Source organism: Amia ocellicauda, chromosome 7 (genome assembly GCF_036373705.1).
Source record: "Amia ocellicauda isolate fAmiCal2 chromosome 7, fAmiCal2.hap1, whole genome shotgun sequence".
NCBI classification, from domain to species: Eukaryota; Metazoa; Chordata; class Actinopteri; order Amiiformes; family Amiidae; genus Amia; species Amia ocellicauda.
Genome location: NC_089856.1, coordinates 29,760,517 through 29,779,521, shown reverse-complemented (window position 1 = coordinate 29,779,521; position 19,005 = coordinate 29,760,517). Strand labels below are relative to the sequence as shown.

General features: G+C 44.4%; 1 protein-coding gene across 2 annotated transcripts; it reads right to left on the bottom strand.

Moving 5' to 3' along the window:
* Positions 1 to 9,144: 9,144 nt before the first annotated feature.
* cpdp (CPD photolyase) lies at positions 9,145 to 18,484 on the bottom strand. 2 transcript variants are annotated; one of them, XM_066709085.1, is made up of 10 exons: positions 18,275 to 18,484; positions 17,282 to 17,748; positions 17,019 to 17,164; positions 16,650 to 16,832; positions 16,261 to 16,419; positions 15,791 to 15,989; positions 15,082 to 15,234; positions 14,669 to 14,790; positions 14,315 to 14,474; positions 9,145 to 9,753 (listed from the first exon to the last, which is right to left on the bottom strand). In XM_066709085.1, exons 1-10 carry the CDS (start codon positions 18,289 to 18,291, stop codon positions 9,599 to 9,601), a joined length of 1,761 nt encoding a protein of 586 aa, XP_066565182.1. In that variant the 5' UTR covers positions 18,292 to 18,484; the 3' UTR covers positions 9,145 to 9,598. The 2 variants fall into 2 exon arrangements, with proteins under 2 accessions (XP_066565182.1, XP_066565183.1); XM_066709086.1 differs by having other exon boundaries at positions 9,623 to 9,753; positions 14,272 to 14,474.
* Positions 18,485 to 19,005: the final 521 nt, after the last annotated feature.

The following is a 19,005-nucleotide window of genomic DNA, read 5'->3' as shown; positions in this document are numbered from 1 at the left end:
CATTATATTTTATTTTTTAAATATTTGTGGCAGTTTGCAGTTCAGTAGGACTCCCACTTCATGACTCACAAACAATGGCAGTCATCTTACAGATAATGGAGTGGGAATTACCTATCACTTAATATCACTATAAATTTGCGTGGCAGTGGGCAGAATTTACTGGGAGAAAAACCAAACAGACAGAAGTTTCAATTTGAATTTGTAAGTCCTCGTCTTGCTCCTCGTTCACATAGGGTAAAAGCAGTTTGCACCAGATCAACAACCGGTGGCCTAACGAATACCACAGCATTCAATTCACTCAGGCCTGGCATGGGTCCCGGTCTACAGTGATGACAAGGTCTATAGATGTTCAATGTATTATCTAATTTGAGTCAGTAAGTGAGAGGAAAAAGGTAGAGGGGGAGGAGATGTGGAACGAGGGCTGACAGTGCTCGAGGCTGACCCAGAAACCACCAACCCCCCACTATGCACCCTCCCATAAACGCTGACCTAACTTCTCATGAGCACAACACTGCCGCCAGTGCTGTGAATCTTATGTCTCAGCAGTGCATCCTGTTTCCATTTTTACAGTAGTCTAAAGCTTTAATGCACACCTACATTTTGTCCTCCTCTTCCAGACACCCTGGCCCAATCAGCTACCCTACCAGGACCCCCAGCTCCCAAGGTCAAAATTCAGGTAAGATCCCTCAGTCTGTCCCTGTCTCCTGACACCAGCCCCTCTCTCCATCTTTACAAGGACAAAAACATCTGTAGCATAATGACATAAGCCAGTGAGTTTTGCTGATCTCACTGGATTAGGTTTCTTGTTGCAGGACACCAGGCATTCCAGCCTACATGAAACATACTCTCTACAATACGGGGTGCTGGAGTTCCCCAGGGAGCAAGGGACAAAGAAAAAGGAGGCATGGCTGAGAGAGAGGGACAGTGTAGAGTATGCCACAATCACTTTCACCCCCAGCCACAATGCAGGGCAGAACCCCAAGGCACAGTCGGGGCTCTGCTGTGGACCAGTGTGGTGATACTGCAGACCCAGGCCCGGAAGCTCACAGTCAGTACAGCCACCGAGACACTGGACAGGACTAAAGACGGTGACATTTAGAAGAGCTGTGCACAGACAGTGGCAGAGCAGCTGCCTCCATCCCCAACACATTCAGTGGAAAACTCCAGTCACTTCGGCATAGAAGTGTCTCCCTGTGACCACACCCACACCCCGAACCCCCTCGCCCTCTTTCTGCAGGACCTGCTAAAACTCTCTCACTAAACCTCTAGGAGTTTGTACTGTATTTCCATTATTCTTCCCCTTTTATGATCCACCTTTGTAGAGTGTAATATATGTATATATATAATACGTTTTCTTAAGTATGGATATTGATTGTGAAAAAGCAAACACTACTGTCCAGAGACGAACAGTCACCAGAACTACCTTCTTTAATCTACATAAAAGAAGAATAAAAAAAATCCCCATTTCTATAAAGTAACAGGTATAAATGCGCCAAATTCGTTTCACAAACATATACGTGCCCTGCGTGTATTGTTAAAGACAGCATGTGAACAGACGGCAGTCTCTGCTGGGGGGGGATGTATATGAATGTAAAGCAACAGACAGGACCAGACAATGCCACTCACACACTTTCAGTCATACCGTGTGCTAGGGTGTAGACTATAGTTCAACTGCTGTTGGTGCAGAGTCACTCAGTTACCACAGAACCCTTTTCCAGAGCACAGAATTAGCCATTTGCCCAGATAAACGCACAGTTCTTGGACAAGGAACCCAATAGCAATAACACACTGGAACACCGATTCCTACACAATACGGGTGCTTAAGAAATAATGTTTATAAATAACCAGGCACACAGAGATTAATAATAATCACTCAGTAATGATTGTGTGTGAATTAATATAACTCATGTATTCATGCAGAGAACAAACCTCCATACATTTGCTTCTTGTACAGAATTTTGAAAATTCACATTGATCTAAAACTATCATCCACTCTTTTGGACCACATTCTGCCTTAATTTATTGAGAAGTGTTGCACAGAATAAATGTTGTGTGTTCTCTTTCACTTTTCTCCCAGTGTGATGTCTATTCAAGTCAAACAAACAAGTCTGAGCCAGCTAAAATGGCCAGGCTCTGGCTCTCAGGTTCTTCCACATTGTATTTTGACTAATTATTACACACTTGTGATACATGCAAATCTGCAAGGTCTGGGAGCTGTTTGAATTGTGTTTGCGTGTGTGTCTGCAAGTGTGTGGGCTGTAAGTGAAATGATAAAAATCACAAGGAAAGAAACAATCTGAGAAAAAAAAAACATTTAAAAAAGCTATTCTAGGCTTGGTCTGGGCTGTATAATTGAGGCTTACAGTTGATGCACAGTTTATGAGAGGCCAGCGATGCTAGTGAGCAATACACATGATAAGGCAACATTGTGCAGTGGTGGTAGGGGAGCCAGAAGGAGCTGAATTTTGCATCTCCACACTCCCGCTCACAGCAGCAGTATAGCTGGTGTCAGCACTTTGCCGAATCGGTGTTGTGCTGTATTTTGTGGTAAAAATAAACCCGCACATCACAGCTCAGCCCGTCCTCCAGCTCGCTGGCAACATCACACTTTCCACACTGTCAGAGCTGTGCCGCTCATCTCCGCATACCTTCTCTCACTGCGCCACGCAACGCCGGCCAGCTACACCGCCGCCTACGTGTTTGACATTTGCAGCTGTGACAAGAGAAATAAACTCACACACACTGATAATAATTTACCCGTAATGCCACTAAGCACAACTCGCCCCTACCCTCCGCATTGTGGGCTGCGGTGATTGCCTGCGCTGGCTGTGGGAGGTAAGCAAGAGGGAGCAGGACTGTGCAGTGCAGGGACTGATATCGACTCACAGCACAGCAAAAAGTGGAAAACTGGCTAGCTCATGGGAGGACACACCATTTTGTTAGGGTTGATGTTTTTTGTTACACCGGCAGCCTTTTTTTTAGGTCACTATAAACCAAGCTGAACTTTGAAGAACCGTTTCTCTCTTCCTTCACCAAGTTGGGCTGAACTACACTTTTAGACCAATCAAAAGATTTAAGGAATAGTTTCAACAGCATTCTTATTAAAATACAGCATGGAGACTGCAGAACTGAACACATATACACATATACCTGACCATATACACATTGTCCACTCGGTGGCAGCACTGGTCTGTTGCTGATGGCATTTCTACATCTGTTTCGGATGCATATAGAAGGAAGCGGGTTTTACACAAATTTGTAATGAAATAGAATATTGATTTGGAGAAAAAGAACAGAAGCTACCACAGATATCTGTGGCAACTAGCCAATTTGATAAGAGCTTTTTTTGCATCTTTTTACTATACAAAAATAAGGAGATTAAAAAAGAAACTAAAAAGTTATTCCTACATTTATATATAAATTCCTGTACCAAGCAAGCTCCCCTTTGTGTCAAAACACTGTGCTTCTCACTACATTCCACAAACCCCGACAGAAACAAGACTGAATACAACAGCCAAACCAAGGTCTGAATTGCAGGAACGTGAGCTTAAAAGAAACTCTGAAAAACATATTTCACTATCAGTTGCTTTGTTTGGTTTGCTTTACAAAGGGATGCAGGGTCGGTGTGTTGGTATTGCAAAGGTACATTTTAGGTTGCCAGGCTGTTGATTTGCTTGTTGGGAAAACAAAACCCATCCCCATTAACAGGGACACACAAACTTCAGTTAAAACAATCAGTACAAGGCTTCCATAAAATATATATTTAAATATGTTTTTTTTTTTTTTTAAGTTACTGAAACCCACACCATCGCCAGGTAAATGTACACACACACATTGTCTATGGAATTACACCCCACAACATGGAGCTCTGGTGCAGAAATAGAAAAAAAAAATAAGGAGAATCACTTCTACACAGAGGAACAAAGACAACCGCATCACCAACCTCTACACAAACCTTTGCACAGGTTTAGAGACGGAACAGGAACAGGTGAGCAATACCTCAAGCTCAGATCCTTTAGTTTGAGGAGTACAAATAGTCTCTAAAGCTCTACATTAGCAACTATTATTAACTGCAATGTTGAACACAAAAATGTATCAATCAAGGCTCCAGTGTACATACTCCTCTTGTGTAGTACATGGTTTGGTCTGCATGTACAATGTCAGGGGATCCAATGTGGAAAGACATCATTATCAACTGACCAACTAATCAAAACACTGCTCTTTACATGCATAACTGGATGAAAACCATGGCTGTCAGTATATCCAAGAAGAACAGGATGATCTCTACATTAGTACATTACAAACTCCACACAACAACACACATAGGTGGACTGGAAATCTGGCTATACAGAAATAAGCCTCGTCCTGATAAACACGGGTCTAACAAAAACATTTCTTTATCTGTTCTGTCAGCTGGCAGAATTGGGTGGGAAGACTACTAGCTCAGAGAATAAAGCCAGCCCAGTGATGTGTCCTGAGAGAGTTCACTGCACTGCTGGGATAAACCATTGTGGAAGAAAAACAATCTTCAATCAGGTTGGAACGTTAGTTGCAATGCCTTTAATACACGCAGCGTGGAGAGGAACAGTGAATCAAGAAGATCCCAAAGTCGCTCTGCCTTCATTTAAAAGTCAGAGGCTTTTATACACAAAAATCAAAGATCTGGTTACAATCACAGAGTCATTACTATATTATCTTAGAGAGTTAGCTAAGCAGAATATATATCATTATAAGACAGAGTTCATAGGTCAACACATGGATTAGGGAGCAGGCACTTCAATCATACTGTTTGACATTGTCTCCAAGATTCTCATCGTAAATAACAAACAGAAAACAAGCTACCTTCTGGCCTGTCCTTCTGGCTTGACCTTATCTTTCTTAAGTATACAAGAGAGTATAATAGATACGAGGAAAATAATTCTAACTTTCCTTCCACAAAATAGGAATTTAAATACATTTACAAGTTTTTTTTTTTACTGGCTCAAATATTACATTAAGAAAATAATAATTAAATGATGGATCAATGGACTGCTATTTTCAAAGAGAAGACTGAAGACTGAAAACAGAACGCTGGTACACTGAGTTTGATAACACCATTGAGGCGGACAAACAAGCAACAGGCTGGAAACAGTACATCTGCAACGGATTCGCCAGGTAAGACCTGCCTGAAGCTCAGGGCTAGGTGCTTCTCTGGAGCTGCAGTACTCTCGGTAGGTCACTAATATTAAGCCTGCTAAGTTGCAGCGTGTTCAGTAGCTCGGTGTTGCAAGTGTTGGGCAGCAGTGTCAAACCAGATACAGTAAAAAGACAAAAGTAAGCTAGAAAACAAGCAGGTGAGCCAATAAAGGGTAGAAAGCAATAAAAAGGCTAGGAGGATTTAAAACCTGTAACTAACAGAGATCCTTAAAAAGTTGTATAAAAGGTGATTTCTTTAAACTATCATGTGGTAGGGTGCTTCTCACAGCTTCTGGAAGTGCATTGCGTAGCCATGGTGCAGTGCTGCAGAAGGCTCAGATTATATGATGAAATTAGTACCATGAATATTGAATTCAAAATATAAATATACACTCACCTAAAGGATTATTAGGAACACCATACTAATACTGTGTTTGACCCCCTTTCGCCTTCAGAACTGCCTTAATTCTACGTGGCATTGATTCAACAAGGTGCTGAAAGCATTCTTTACAAATGTTGGCCCATATTGATAGGATAGCATCTTGCAGTTGATGGAGATTTGTGGGATGCACATCCAGGGCACGAAGCTCCCGTTCCACCACATCCCAAAGATGCTCTATTGGGTTGAGATCTGGTGACTGTGGGGGCCAGTTTAGTACAGTGAACTCATTGTCATGTTCAAGAAACCAATTTGAAATGATTCGACCTTTGTGACATGGTGCATTATCCTGCTGGAAGTAGCCATCAGAGGATGGGTACATGGTGGTCATAAAGGGATGGACATGGTCAGAAACAATGCTCAGGTAGGCCGTGGCATTTAAACGATGCCCAATTGGCACTAAGGGGCCTAAAGTGTGCCAAGAAAACATCCCCCACACCATTACACCACCACCACCAGCCTGCACAGTGGTAACAAGGCATGATGGATCCATGTTCTCATTCTGTTTACGCCAAATTCTGACTCTACCATCTGAATGTCTCAACAGAAATCGAGACTCATCAGACCAGGCAACATTTTTCCAGTCTTCAACTGTCCAATTTTGGTGAGCTGGTGCAAATTGTAGCCTCTTTTTCCTATTTGTAGTGGAGATGAGTGGTACCCGGTGGGGTCTTCTGCTGTTGTAGCCCATCCGCCTCAAGGTTGTACGTGTTGTGGCTTCACAAATGCTTTGCTGCATACCTCGGTTGTAATGAGTGGTTATTTCAGTCAAAGTTGCTCTTCTATCAGCTTGAATCAGTCGGCCCATTCTCCTCTGACCTCTAGCATCAACAAGGCATTTTCGCCCACAGGACTGCCGCATACTGGATGTTTTTCCCTTTTCACACCATTCTTTGTAAACCCTAGAAATGGTTGTGCGTGAAAATCCCAGTAACTGAGCAGATTGTGAAATACTCAGACCGGCCCGTCTGGCACCAACAACCATGCCACGCTCAAAATTGCTTAAATCACCTTTCTTTCCCATTCAGACATTCAGTTTGGAGTTCAGGAGATTGTCTTGACCAGGACCACACCCCTAAATGCATTGAAGCAACTGCCATGTGATTGGTTGGTTAGATAATTGCATTAATGAGAAATTGAACAGGTGTTCCTAATAATCCTTTAGGTGAGTGTAGATCATAAACAGAATAAAGTTTTGTTTTGAGTTTGCAATGGCCCTGCTGTGTGCACACATATTTACATGTCTTGTACATTGTTGCATTTGAGCATTAAATATGAACCATTTATGATCTGCCACTAATTTATTTGTGTTCTCCTAAATTGAAAAATGTTATTCACATCCTGTTTTGAAGGCATTACGATCACTTCTCTCTCCCTCCCTTAGGTTCACTTTCTCACTCTGCAACAAAAGGTGGGCCTCAGCGCAGGTGAAGTTGGTGTTCCGCATGCAACTGAACAAAAGCCAGGGCCGGGGCAAGGCCATAGTGCACTGGTACAAGCGGAAATGCAGAGTATGCGAAGGCTCCACCTTTGAGGAGCCAAATTTCAGCGATGACAATGTGAAGAAGATGCTGGACAAGCTGATGGAGAAAATCCGCTTCAAATTCTACAATGAAAGACACAGTCAGACCAGAAACTACTTCTACTTTGAAAGGGATATGAATGGGCCACATGAGGAAAAACACTGTGAGGCTTGCATTAAGGGGATCTGCAGGCATGGGTGGAGGTGAAGCAGCCATGGGACTCCAGACAGGCACTGAAATCCCAGGGCAGCATAATGAAATGGGTTTGAGAGGGTGGGTTTCTGTATCAAGAATATTAGCTTTTATTATAAGAATCATTGTTTTGCTTTTTTCCAATGTAAATTGTAAATTAAAACTCCACTGAGACGGCTCTCCTGGCAGTCACTGACTCCCTCCGCTGTGCTCGAGTGGCCTCCCTCTCCTCAGTCCTCCTCCTCCTCCTCGATCTCTCCGCAGCCTTTGACAGTCGATCACTCCATCCTCCTCTCCTGCCTCACTGACCTTGGAATCTCTGGGACTGCTCTCACCTGGTTCTCCTCCTACCTCAATGACCAGACCTACCAAGTGACATGGCGAGGTTCCTCATCCACCCCCCAACCTCTCCTCACAAGCGTACCCCAAGGCTCCATCCTGGGCCTCCTGCTGTTCTCTGTCTACACTCGCTCCCTGGGCCCCCTCATTGCATCCCATGGTTTCTCCTACCACTTCTACGCTGATGATGCCCAGATCTTCCTTTCTTTTCCCTCTTCTGACCCTCTCATCCCCTCTCGCATCTCTTTATCACCTCAAGCTCAACCTCTCCAAATTGGATCTCGTTTTCCGCCCTCTTCCTCACCTTCTGCTGATCTCTCCATCTCAATCCCCTTGGAATCCACCACTCTCTCCTTCTTCCGCTAAAAATCTAGGAGTCACCCTCGATCTTGCGCTCTGCTACACCCAGCACATCACCATGCTGACACGTACCTGTAGATTCTTCCTGAGCAACATACGCCGAATCCGTCGCTTCTCACTTCCTCACCGACTACTCGACTCCACCCTCCACTCTCCTTCCTCCAGAGCCCGCTCCTTCTCCTCCCTGGCCCCAAAATGGTGGAACGACCTTCCCACCGAAGTCAAAACAGCAGAGTCCTTGACCTCCTTCCAGCACTTACTCAAGACACATCTTTTCAGACAGTACTTGTAATATTAGTCCTTTTAATCCCCATTCGATAGCACTTCACAGCATGTTATCATGCTTCTTGCGTTATTAATACTTGTATTATTGATTGATTTTCCCCCTTGCTCCCTTTCCCATAGCCCTTGATTGTGACCTTACATCTTGACAGAACTTAGCTTTTACTTTCCAGGATGTATGACCTCATTTACTGTACTTACCTGTGTAAATTGGAAGTTGTAAAATGTATTATATTTTGAATTGCTCTATTTAATGTAAATTTGAATTTGTAATGTTTGATCCCTTGTACTTAAACTGTATTCTTGCACTTTGTATTGCACTTATGTTGCAAGACGCCTGGATAAGGGCATCTGCCAATAAATAAAAATAATATAAAATAATAATAATAATAATGCCAATAAATAAAAATAATATAAAATAATAATAATAATAATAATAATAATAATAATAATAATAATAATAATACTACAACTAATTTCCATTGCCATATCTCAAACATTGTAAACATTAAGGCAGGGTTCGGCAACTAGGTTTGGCCTTGGGCCAATTTGTTTCTGAGCTAATAGTCTGCGGGGCAGAACATAATTAGCATATAATATTATGGTGTTTTTTCCGGTGGGGGGGGTGGGAAGAGTGCGGACGGTGTTTTCTCCTGTAAATGGTGGGGAAAACCATAGAAAACAAACAATGCCATCAGTGAATAAACTCTTATGTCAACCAAACAGGCAAGTTGAACAGGTCTGTAAACCACTGTAAATCGAAGTAAATTTTACATCCTTGTGACAGAAATTATGCTTACGCAACTATGGAGAAACCAGGAGAAGAACAACCAACCAGGTGAAATATTTAATCAACAAGACAAGAGACACCAAAAGCTAGTAACTATAACACTGAACTGCACACCAAGTTATACATAAAGTATTTATACTTTTTAAGGCAAAATGTTCTGTGCATCTGGACAAAGGCTAGGGATCAGTGGCCATTAAGAAATTGTTTAGTACTCTCATTTAGGACAAGCAGTGTTTGAAAGGAAAGTGAACTAAGTACACCCTATCTCTTGCCATTTACAGTTAAACACCAGCTTGTTCGGTCACCCTCACATAAACAGGAAGTGACAACAAAGAACCTTGCATTGGCGCTTTCCGAACATCCCCCCGTGGTCCAAGTCAAAAACAGGGCCCTGAGCAGAGTGCACATCACTGAGCTGGAAGACTGGCAGTGAGGACTCTGTCACTGGAGAGGAGGGGGCACAGACTCCACTGCTACACCTTACCTCCAGACAATGCTTTAAGAGTCACATGTTCTGGGTTTGTACTTGGTTTCAAACTGTTGCACTTTGAACTTGCGGGTGCAGCCGGCGTAGTTCATGTAGCGCACCTTCCCAAAGATCGGCCTCTCCTTCCAGCCCATGTCATGGATGCCACAGATAGACCACATGCAGCCTGCACAGACACCCAGAGAGAGAGAGAGAGAGAGAGAGAGAGAGAGAGAGAGACTGACTGACTGTTTAAGTCCTTTATTCTAACAAGCAGAAAACAACATACTCCATACCAGTTCTAAAAACCTGCGTTTAACAAGTGTATCTTTACATATACATGTATATTTTCATTTTTTTGTTTTTTGTAAAATAAATAAGTCCTACATTAAAATCAGCAAACACCTGTAACTTAGTTACATAAATTGTTTTTAAAAAGTAATCAACTTAAAATAAACAAACTATGTTGAACCTGCTGACCACCAGCACATTCAGGATACCCAGCACATTGCTGCCACCCTCCCCAGCATTACCCGCTGTATGAGGCTCTGAACTCCTCCAGAACCCTTTGAATCACACAGGCAGAGCGAATGCCTAGCTGCACCGCTACCTCCTCCCCCGACCTCCACTGAAACTGGGTGAGATCAAGAGTAGGTGATCAAGCTTGGCGAGCCCTGCCTCTGCCCCCCCTCATTCTTTCATAAATATAAAATTGCTGGCTTCAGCCAGTGAAACCCATCCCAGAAAAAGTTAACAATACATTTCTGTATAGCCTGCAGAAGTCCCTAAGGTGGATCCAACACCACCAACCTGTGCCAGAGCATAGGGGCAATCAGGTTATTAGCGACCAGCAGCCACTGCCGGTTACGTAACTTGGCCTGCACCTTTTCCAGAACCCCCTCCCAGTTCTTCTGCAAGAACCCCGCTCTCATAAAAAACACTCCCAGAGCCCTAAACCCACTGCGTTCCCACTGTAACCAGTATCCTTCCAACTACCTGTTAAAAGAGTGTTACATTTGCCCAAAATTTACTGCAGCAGAGACACTCCCAAACGTTTTTAAACAATTATAGAGGGCTATAAAGTATTGATTATTTGTTATAAAAACAGTGATATGCTGTGATTTTGAGAGCAGGAGAGTCCAACACCCCTGGCACTGTAAATTCAGCCAAGTGCCTCCTCAGCACATGCAGGAGAGGCTCTATTGAAAAGAATACAGAAGCCCAGAGAGAGCACAGCCTTGGCGGATGCCCCTCAACACTGGAAAAGGTAACTACGACAGCTCAGTGGCAGTTCATTGCCCTGAACGCTCTCCAACAGCACATCGAAGAAATCTCCCCCAAGCACTGCTCAGAAAGCTTTATCAAATTCAATGGGCAAGCCATCAAATCCAGGAGACTTCCCATTACTCTGTTGTTGGACAGAGACGGTAAGTTCCTGTAGAGACAGGGGGGTATCCAAAGTGCACCTCCTGCTGTCAGACAGCCTAGGCAGATCTTGGAGAAGCTCCTCTGTAGCCCTCTCCTTACACTCCTCAGCATGGGACAGCTGGCTATAAAAATCCACTGCAGCTCCACGAATCCCTTCTGGGTCTGTAATTTCAGAACCGCAAGGCTACCTCAAACAATGAAGCTGCTTGTGCTCTATGGTATTTATTTCCAGCCCAAAGATGAAGCTAGTGGGAGCGTCCATGTCCTTGAGCCGAGTAAACCTGGCTCTGACCAAAGCCCACTGCACACGCTGCTCCAACAAGCTGCCCAATCGCTGCTTCTTCTCCCTCAAAGTCAGCACCAGCTGGGTCCCACTCCCCTCATCCAGGCTCTCTTGCAAATCCAGAATCTGCTGCTCTAAAGCCTCCATCACCTGCTTCATCTCTCTAGTACTGTTAAATGTATATTGCTGGCAAAACATTTTAATCTGGATCTTTCCAATATCCCACCACTGTCTCAGGGACTCAAATAAAAAACTGTCCTCTCCCCAACTCTCCCAAAAAGAAGTATAATTCTCTTTAAAACAAGTATCTTGAAGCAATTTACAGTTGAAATGCCAACAGGAGTTCTGACACGTGGGTAGAGGCAGGGAAAAACAACTGAAATATAGTGGTGGTCAGACAGACCGTTAGGGGAAATACTGCTCTTAACAAATCTGTTTAGACTGTGCAGTGAGGCGTAGAAAGTCTAATCTTGCACTAGAAATCCGATTAGAGTTCATTTTCAACCAAGAGTATTGTTTACACGTCAACCAGTTGAAAGGAAGTGACTACAGAGGCTAGCCCTCTCCCTGACGGAGGATGAGGCTCCTCATGATTCCTTGTCTGCAATGTGATCCAAAGTGCAGTTAAACACCCCCCAAAAAGCAGCACACTTTCAGGGACACAGTTAGAAATGGCCCAAGACAATATTTAAAAGAACCCAAGACGCTCATTCCCCAAAATAGCAGGATATAATTTTTTTAACATAACCTCCTAATTAATCTTTGCCTCTACTCTTAAGAGGTATCCCTGCACGATTTCTTCTATAAGGCCTGGCTTAGCCCCAAGTCCTGGAGAAAATAAAATCCCTACCCCAGCACTAACAGTAGAACCGTGACTCAGAAACAGCTCCCCCTTCCAATCTCTAACCCAGTGGCTCTGATTCTCTGAATCTGTGTGTAGAAAAAACACACTCGCCATTTTCTGTTCAATAAACTCAAATAAGAGTATTTTCTTTAGAGCTCTACAACCATTAATATTGAGAGATCATATTTAAAAAAAGCCATGAAGATGAAAAATAGAAACCCAAACAAAAATACAACAGATTTTGTAAAAAAATTCTGAAGACCCTTAGCCATTTCAACATTTAGAGTTACTGGCACGTCCCTGCAACAGCTGCTGTGCACTACTGCACTACTGACAATGACAGTTGCACTACTGCACTACTGAAACGTTTTTTGATCAAACTCCGCAAATGTGGATTTCATCAGCACTATGTTGTTGTAGCACAGAAATATTTTCAAATCAGGGAAATCCGACTGGATATTCACCTGCCTTTTCCGTTTAGTATGAACCAAAATATCACTAATTTGCTTCAGGGTGTACAGATTGGTTTAGACCTGTGGACCCTCGGAGATTTCAGAGAACAGTGAGGCGTCAGCCCATCCTCCTCATCTACCTCACCGCCAGAGACCTCGACCTCCCCCAGCAGTACAGACGCTTCAGCTGCACCTGCTCCCTGGACAGGGAAGAAGCAGCAGCAGTAGTGGGTTGAGAATCAGCACCACTGCCTGCTCCACTCCCTAAAGCAGAGGCTATGCCCAAGCCAGACTGAGATCCCACTCTGGCCTGACCCCCGGTCCCCACGCTGCACTCCACGGTGCAGCTACCCCGATCTCGGTCTCCACCACTCACGTTTTCTGAACAATTTCGGCAGGCACCACTCCCGCCACATTAGCAGCTCTTTGTTTTTAAGGGCAGGCCGGTTTCAAATGCCCTAGTTCCCCACAGTAAAAACACTGCATAGTGTCTGAACTAATGTATATAGTGTAGTTGTTACTATCCACACTAACCTTTAGCGAAATATGCAGGACATTGTCCTGGTTATTCAGGAACATAAATGTTTGCCTGCTAAAAGACATAACATGTTTCATTTCAAGACTTTTACACCCCAATGGTATCATCTTTATGAGTACAATAATCTTGCCATAGCGGGACAATTCTCTCTCCAAAACCTCATTCTTTTTAAAAGGAGGCACATTGGATAACCTTATTTTTTTAGAAGGGGTAGATAATGGTAAGACAGAAACAAATGATTCTTTAATCCACACCCTACTCTGAACAACACTGTTAACCAAAAGCTCCTGAGAAAAAGCTCCTGACTGAGAAAAAACACAATCACGTTGTTCATCCTAGAAACTGATTTAATGTGGACAGCCCCAATCTCTACACCCACCGCAAGCAAACAATCCTCAACAGACACTGTTTACACACAACAGTTCACATTAATTTAAGCTGGGCATTTTGTTTATCCCTAACCAGTTAAAGTTGATTGAGAAAGGCCTTGAGCAAAGTTGTGTAATGTTTTCCTGCCGTACAGAATCCATCCACGTTCAAGTAGCCATTTTTACACTCTTTGATTTATAAATCTCTTTTTGACAAACCAGCAAACAGCTTAGGTTCGGGCCCTCGTGACAGAGCTGAGCTGACCTGACTTGTGCTCAACACTACTATAAGCAACTTCTACATTCCCCATCAAAGACCCATGGATTCTAAGCTAATTAAAGATGTTAAAATATATATATATTGGTAAAAGAAAATGAAATGATCCACAGTGGCCTTCCGGCACTTACTCAAAACACACCTTTTCAGACAGTACTTGTAATATTAGTCCTTTACTCTCCTGTAGGATAGCACTTTGTTTTAACATGCTTCTTGCATCTCTTGTACTCATTATTTTGTTTTCCTCATTGCTCCCTTTCCCATAGCCCTTCACTGTGACCTTTATCTTGTCTGCAGCTTTTACTACCCAGGCTGTAAGACCAAATTTATTGTATTCACTTGTGTAATGTATTATGCTTTGAATTGCACTGTATTATGAAAATCTGAATTTGTAATGTTTGATGCCTTGTACTGAACTGTATTGTTGCAATTTGTATTGCACTTATGTTTTGTAAGTCGCCCTGGATAAGGGGGTCTGCAAAGAAATAGAGAATTATACTAATAATAACAATAACCATTATAATTTGGCAGCCCTGCGCCTGCAGTCTCCACACTGACCAACGTATCCACTGGGGTCACGGCCGTCCAGTTCATAGCGGTCATTGAGGTAGATGGCAATAGCCAGGGCCTCGTGCGGTGAACTCGTCCACTCCAGGATCTTCTTGGCCCAGTACATCCGCAGGAACCCATGCATCTTGCCCTCTGACACCATCTGGAACTGTGGGGCACAAATGGGCAGAGAGCGAGAGAGAGGGAGAGAGGTGGGGGGGGGACAGGGAGAAGAGGAAAGTCAGTTGGCAAACTAATTTCGATTTGAACAATGGGGGGGGGGTTCCATAGCCCAGGAGTGTTCTAGTGTGAGGGGCTGTTTTATAGTCCAGTGGAGTTCTAGAGCAAGGGGGTGTTCAGTACCTGAGCTGCATTCCAGAGTTTGTCATGAGTCTTGGCTGCCTCCAGCTCATCACGGGTGTACAGGTAAGGCCGGGGGTCTTCAGCATGGTCTCTAAGAGTCTTCTGAGCCCACTCATAGGCACCTGCAAGGGATAGGGAGACGCTCAGCAAGGAACCCACTGGCGTTGGCTCACGCACAGAGCACCCTGTCTGACCTCTTTGGGTGTAAAAGAAGTCAGACCCTGACTCAGTCTCATCTTATTCTAAAAACATCAATTTTCAACCCATATCTCTCATCCTCAGATCTGAGTGCCATGAATGGACTGCAGCTCTGTGTATGCATCCTCGGTAGTTCGTAAAGTGGCACTCAGTTTCAGAATTCACCCAGGTGATCAAAGCCTCACGTTCTAGTCCATTCCTCTCTCCTCCCTCACCCTCAACGCAGTCGTAGTTCTTGTTGTAGAAGCAGAAGTTGTCAGCCAGCTCTCGTCGCACCACGGTCTCCTCCACAAACGCCTTCACGGATGATGGCCAACGCTGCCCACTGCGCTCCACCTCCAGGACCACACGCTGGGCCGACACATGGCCTGGGGCAGTCACAGAGACCAGGGTCAGAAGAGGAGGAGGAGAAAGAGAGTTTGGGAATTAAAAAAAAAAATTAAGGAAAAAAGAGAGTGAAAGTAAGTTTGGGGAGATTAGAGAAAGAGAGGCAGAGAGAGAGAAAGAGACTTTTAAATGAACTTTATTGCAAAAGTGCATCAATCAACATACAAAACTACAAAACGCATTTAAAAAATAAAAACAATGCACCCTAAAAAAAATGCAGCTGTAAACAAATCCAATTACCATAAACACAGAATAGACATCACTCTTTATATATTTAAAACAGAGAAACAGAGAAAGAGAGGAAGAGAAAAAGAGAGAGACGGAGGCACAGAACTGCATCCAGAGGAAGCTGAGGGTGAAAGATAAGGAAAAGTGAAGAGGCATGACACTGTAATACCCTGGCTTTTCAGATAAAGACTACATCAGAAAGAAGGGTTCCAAAACAATGTGCGAGAATAAGTGTCAAACAGGCTGCTTAGCGTTCGCAAAGGGTGACCCAACCGCCCCCATGGAGCACGAACTGAAGGCCAGACTCACCGAAGTGCAGCCATGGCGACAGGTTGCTCAGGGCGTCGGAGTTGGGGTTGTTGCGGAGGGAGTCGAAGTACTGCAGCCGCTGGTCGATAAAAGACTCCAGAACCGCGAGGCCAGCCACTGACCCGGGACGAGCCCAGGACACCGCCTTCACACTCTGGTCCACTTCTAGACTGGACCGAGCCCGCTCCCAGTCCACAGGCTGCTCAGGGACAGACATGGATACTGGGTCAACAAATACTTTTAAAATAGATATCATCCAAGCTAACAGATATGGAGGCACCGGTCTCTTCTACATTTTGTGGTGGGTGTTTTTTTGCTTTTTTTTATAATGTGTTTACATCTCAATATTGCAGGACTCAGCTCATAAATACATTACACAACACACGCTTATCTTGCACAAGCACAGTTTCAGAGCTAAAATGCAATGTCATTGAGCCTGGCCAGATTGAGATTTCACAGACCGGACTCACTTCGGCAGGCTTGGAGGCGCAGTGCGGGTGCTTGGCCATCAGAGGGAACTCCTTCAGGAACTCTGGAAGCTTGCTGTTGATTTTGTTGCGAATGGTCTTAGCGGAATACTCCTGCTTATTTGATGCCACCCAGCAGGGCACTACATTGTGGGCATCCACCTACAGGAGCACAGGGTACAGCACACAGTGACATACAAGGTGGCAATCATAGTAACAGCACAGATGCACAGTGAGAGAGAGAGACAGAGAGGAAAGTGTGCCACAAGAGAGGGTGGGAGAGAGATACAGCCAAGATGACACAAGAGCTACAGCACAGCGATGAAGGCAGAGACAGCACAGTAACGAGAGAGTCAGAGACGGTTACAGAACCGTGAGCAGCAGAGTCTGACCTGTATGAGGGGGATGTCCCGTGGCAGCGCTTTCTTGACCTCCTCCACCCACTGTAGGGGCACTCGGAGCGGGGAGAAGTCAGTCACCACGGCACCCACCCCCAATTCCTGAACAAAGCGGGGAAGACGCTCTCCTGCACAGCCCTGCAACAGGTGGAACTCCAGCCCTAGGGCACTGCACTCCTGATACACACACAGAAAGTCTGAGAGACAAGGCCACAGAGCCAGGGTGACTGCGCCATCACACTCCCGGCTTTATATCAGTGTTCTCACCAGAATAAACAGTGCTCAGAGAAAACAAAAGCAAATAAAATGAGATGGATAAAAAAAAAATCATAACGGAATCAAAGATCATGCGAGTGCCCCCACCTTGGCAACCTCCTCCAGGCCTCTCAGCAGGAAGTCAAACTGCCGGATGGTGGCATCCAGGAAGCGTGGCACCAGGCAGAAACACACGTGCAGGGGCAGCCGCTCTGCCAAGGCCAGCTGCTGGGCATACAGAAGAGCCCAGTTATCTATGGCCAAGAGAGGGAGAGGGCAGTCAACTCACACAGAGAGACCATGAGAGGGAGAGAGAAAAAAAGATTCTGTGCTCTGTGAGGACCTCAGATCAGTTTTTACACACAGCCCACCTTGTACCCTCTGGTCTCGAGACATCCAGTATATCACGCCCTCCGAGCCCGCCTTCACAGCACTAGTCCCGGACAGCACACGCACCCTCTTCTCGTTAAACTGGAATCCCTCCACAGAGCGCTCAGCCTGGCTCCGAGACCGCACCACGGCCTCAGCCAACCAGCCGGCCGCCCGCTCCGTCCTGCTCCTCGCAGCCTGCGCCCCCGTCTCCGTCTTCAGTCTCTTCGCACCTGCCGTTGCCTTGGCCTGCTTCTCCAGTTTTCGTTTGACGGCCGCCTTGCCCTCAACCCTGCTGTTGCTACTGGATTTTGGCTTCATTTCGGCGCTCTCTGAAGGCTTGATTGATAACGTGTGCTCACCCTGCAGCAGCTGGAGAGAAGAGGAGGTTTGGGGGCTGTCTGTCCAATTAGCCAAGAGCCACGTGCTGCGACCCAGAACTCTTCCACTAGACTGGTACAAGGGCAGCCTGGAAACAAACAGAACCAGAGACTTGAATTCCTTCCCATGATAACATTTACCAAGTTTATTATTATTAGCAATAATTAAGCTCTTCTAAACTATCCATACTTCAAAAAGCTGAAGTCACTAGTAATATAGACATGTAGTGTGTGCAGAGCTATACAATTACTTTAAAAAGTAAAGTTACAGAAACTGCGGACGACACAAAGAAGCATGGAACGATGTATGCTTGGACTAACAAGAAGAGATAGAAAAATGAATGAATAGATCCGAGAACAACACAAATGTGACGTCAATGAAAGTGTGAAAATGTTCCATTGGCAACGTATTGCAAGAACAGATGTCAGAATACTGTATATATGTGTGTGTAGCGTAGTATAATATTTAAATACATTATTTCGGCATTTCCGTGCTTTGTTTTATCGTCAGTGCATAAAAACATCTATACAGTATGCAGACCCTGATTTATGCATAAAGACTTAAGAGATAAAATCTTAAGAGATTAAGTGAACGCATCGGTTGTGGTCTATTACCTGCTTAAGCGCAGCATCCACTGTCCTCCCTTCGCTCGCTGTCTTTATGCTCGATATCTTACGGTTTTATTGCTTTGTTGTCTTTGTTTTAATCTTTCCCTCAGACGCTCCACGCGTTTTCATAGCGTTTATTTTTCTTAAGTTTTATAACAGTCCGTGCCCCCCTCCGCGCACAGCATTGTCGTAGTCGAACTTATGCAACGCGCTTCATTCTGCAGTATAGAGCATTTTCACGTGACGTCATCAAAAGCGCCTCCTCGCCCGACTATCAAAAAGACTTGAACATGCTTCACGTTTTGCATGGTTGCTCTCCGTGCATCTGTTTTTCCGCTGCATGCGCTTCTGTAAAGAACAACTGCACAAATGTTACACTGGTAGGCGATCGTGAGCAAACGGAAAACATGTTTGAAGTTACTGATGGTCTACCGACAGCCACACACATTGAATTAATTTGGATGACAAAAATATATTCAATTTTCCATAACGTCAGTAAAATTGAAAAACTGTTTTACAGCTGACCAGCGTTACTGAGTATATTGTATAACCACATTTAAAACTAATTTCCCTTCGCCTATGATTATGACATTAAAAAAAATAGAGCAGTACAGGTTTGTATCCTGTATTTGTATAAGTGAACAAATTGCATGGCTCGGGTCAACACTAAGTACAACTGATATTTTACACAGTATACCTTATTATTATTTAGTATATCCTAGTGAAATGAGCTAAAA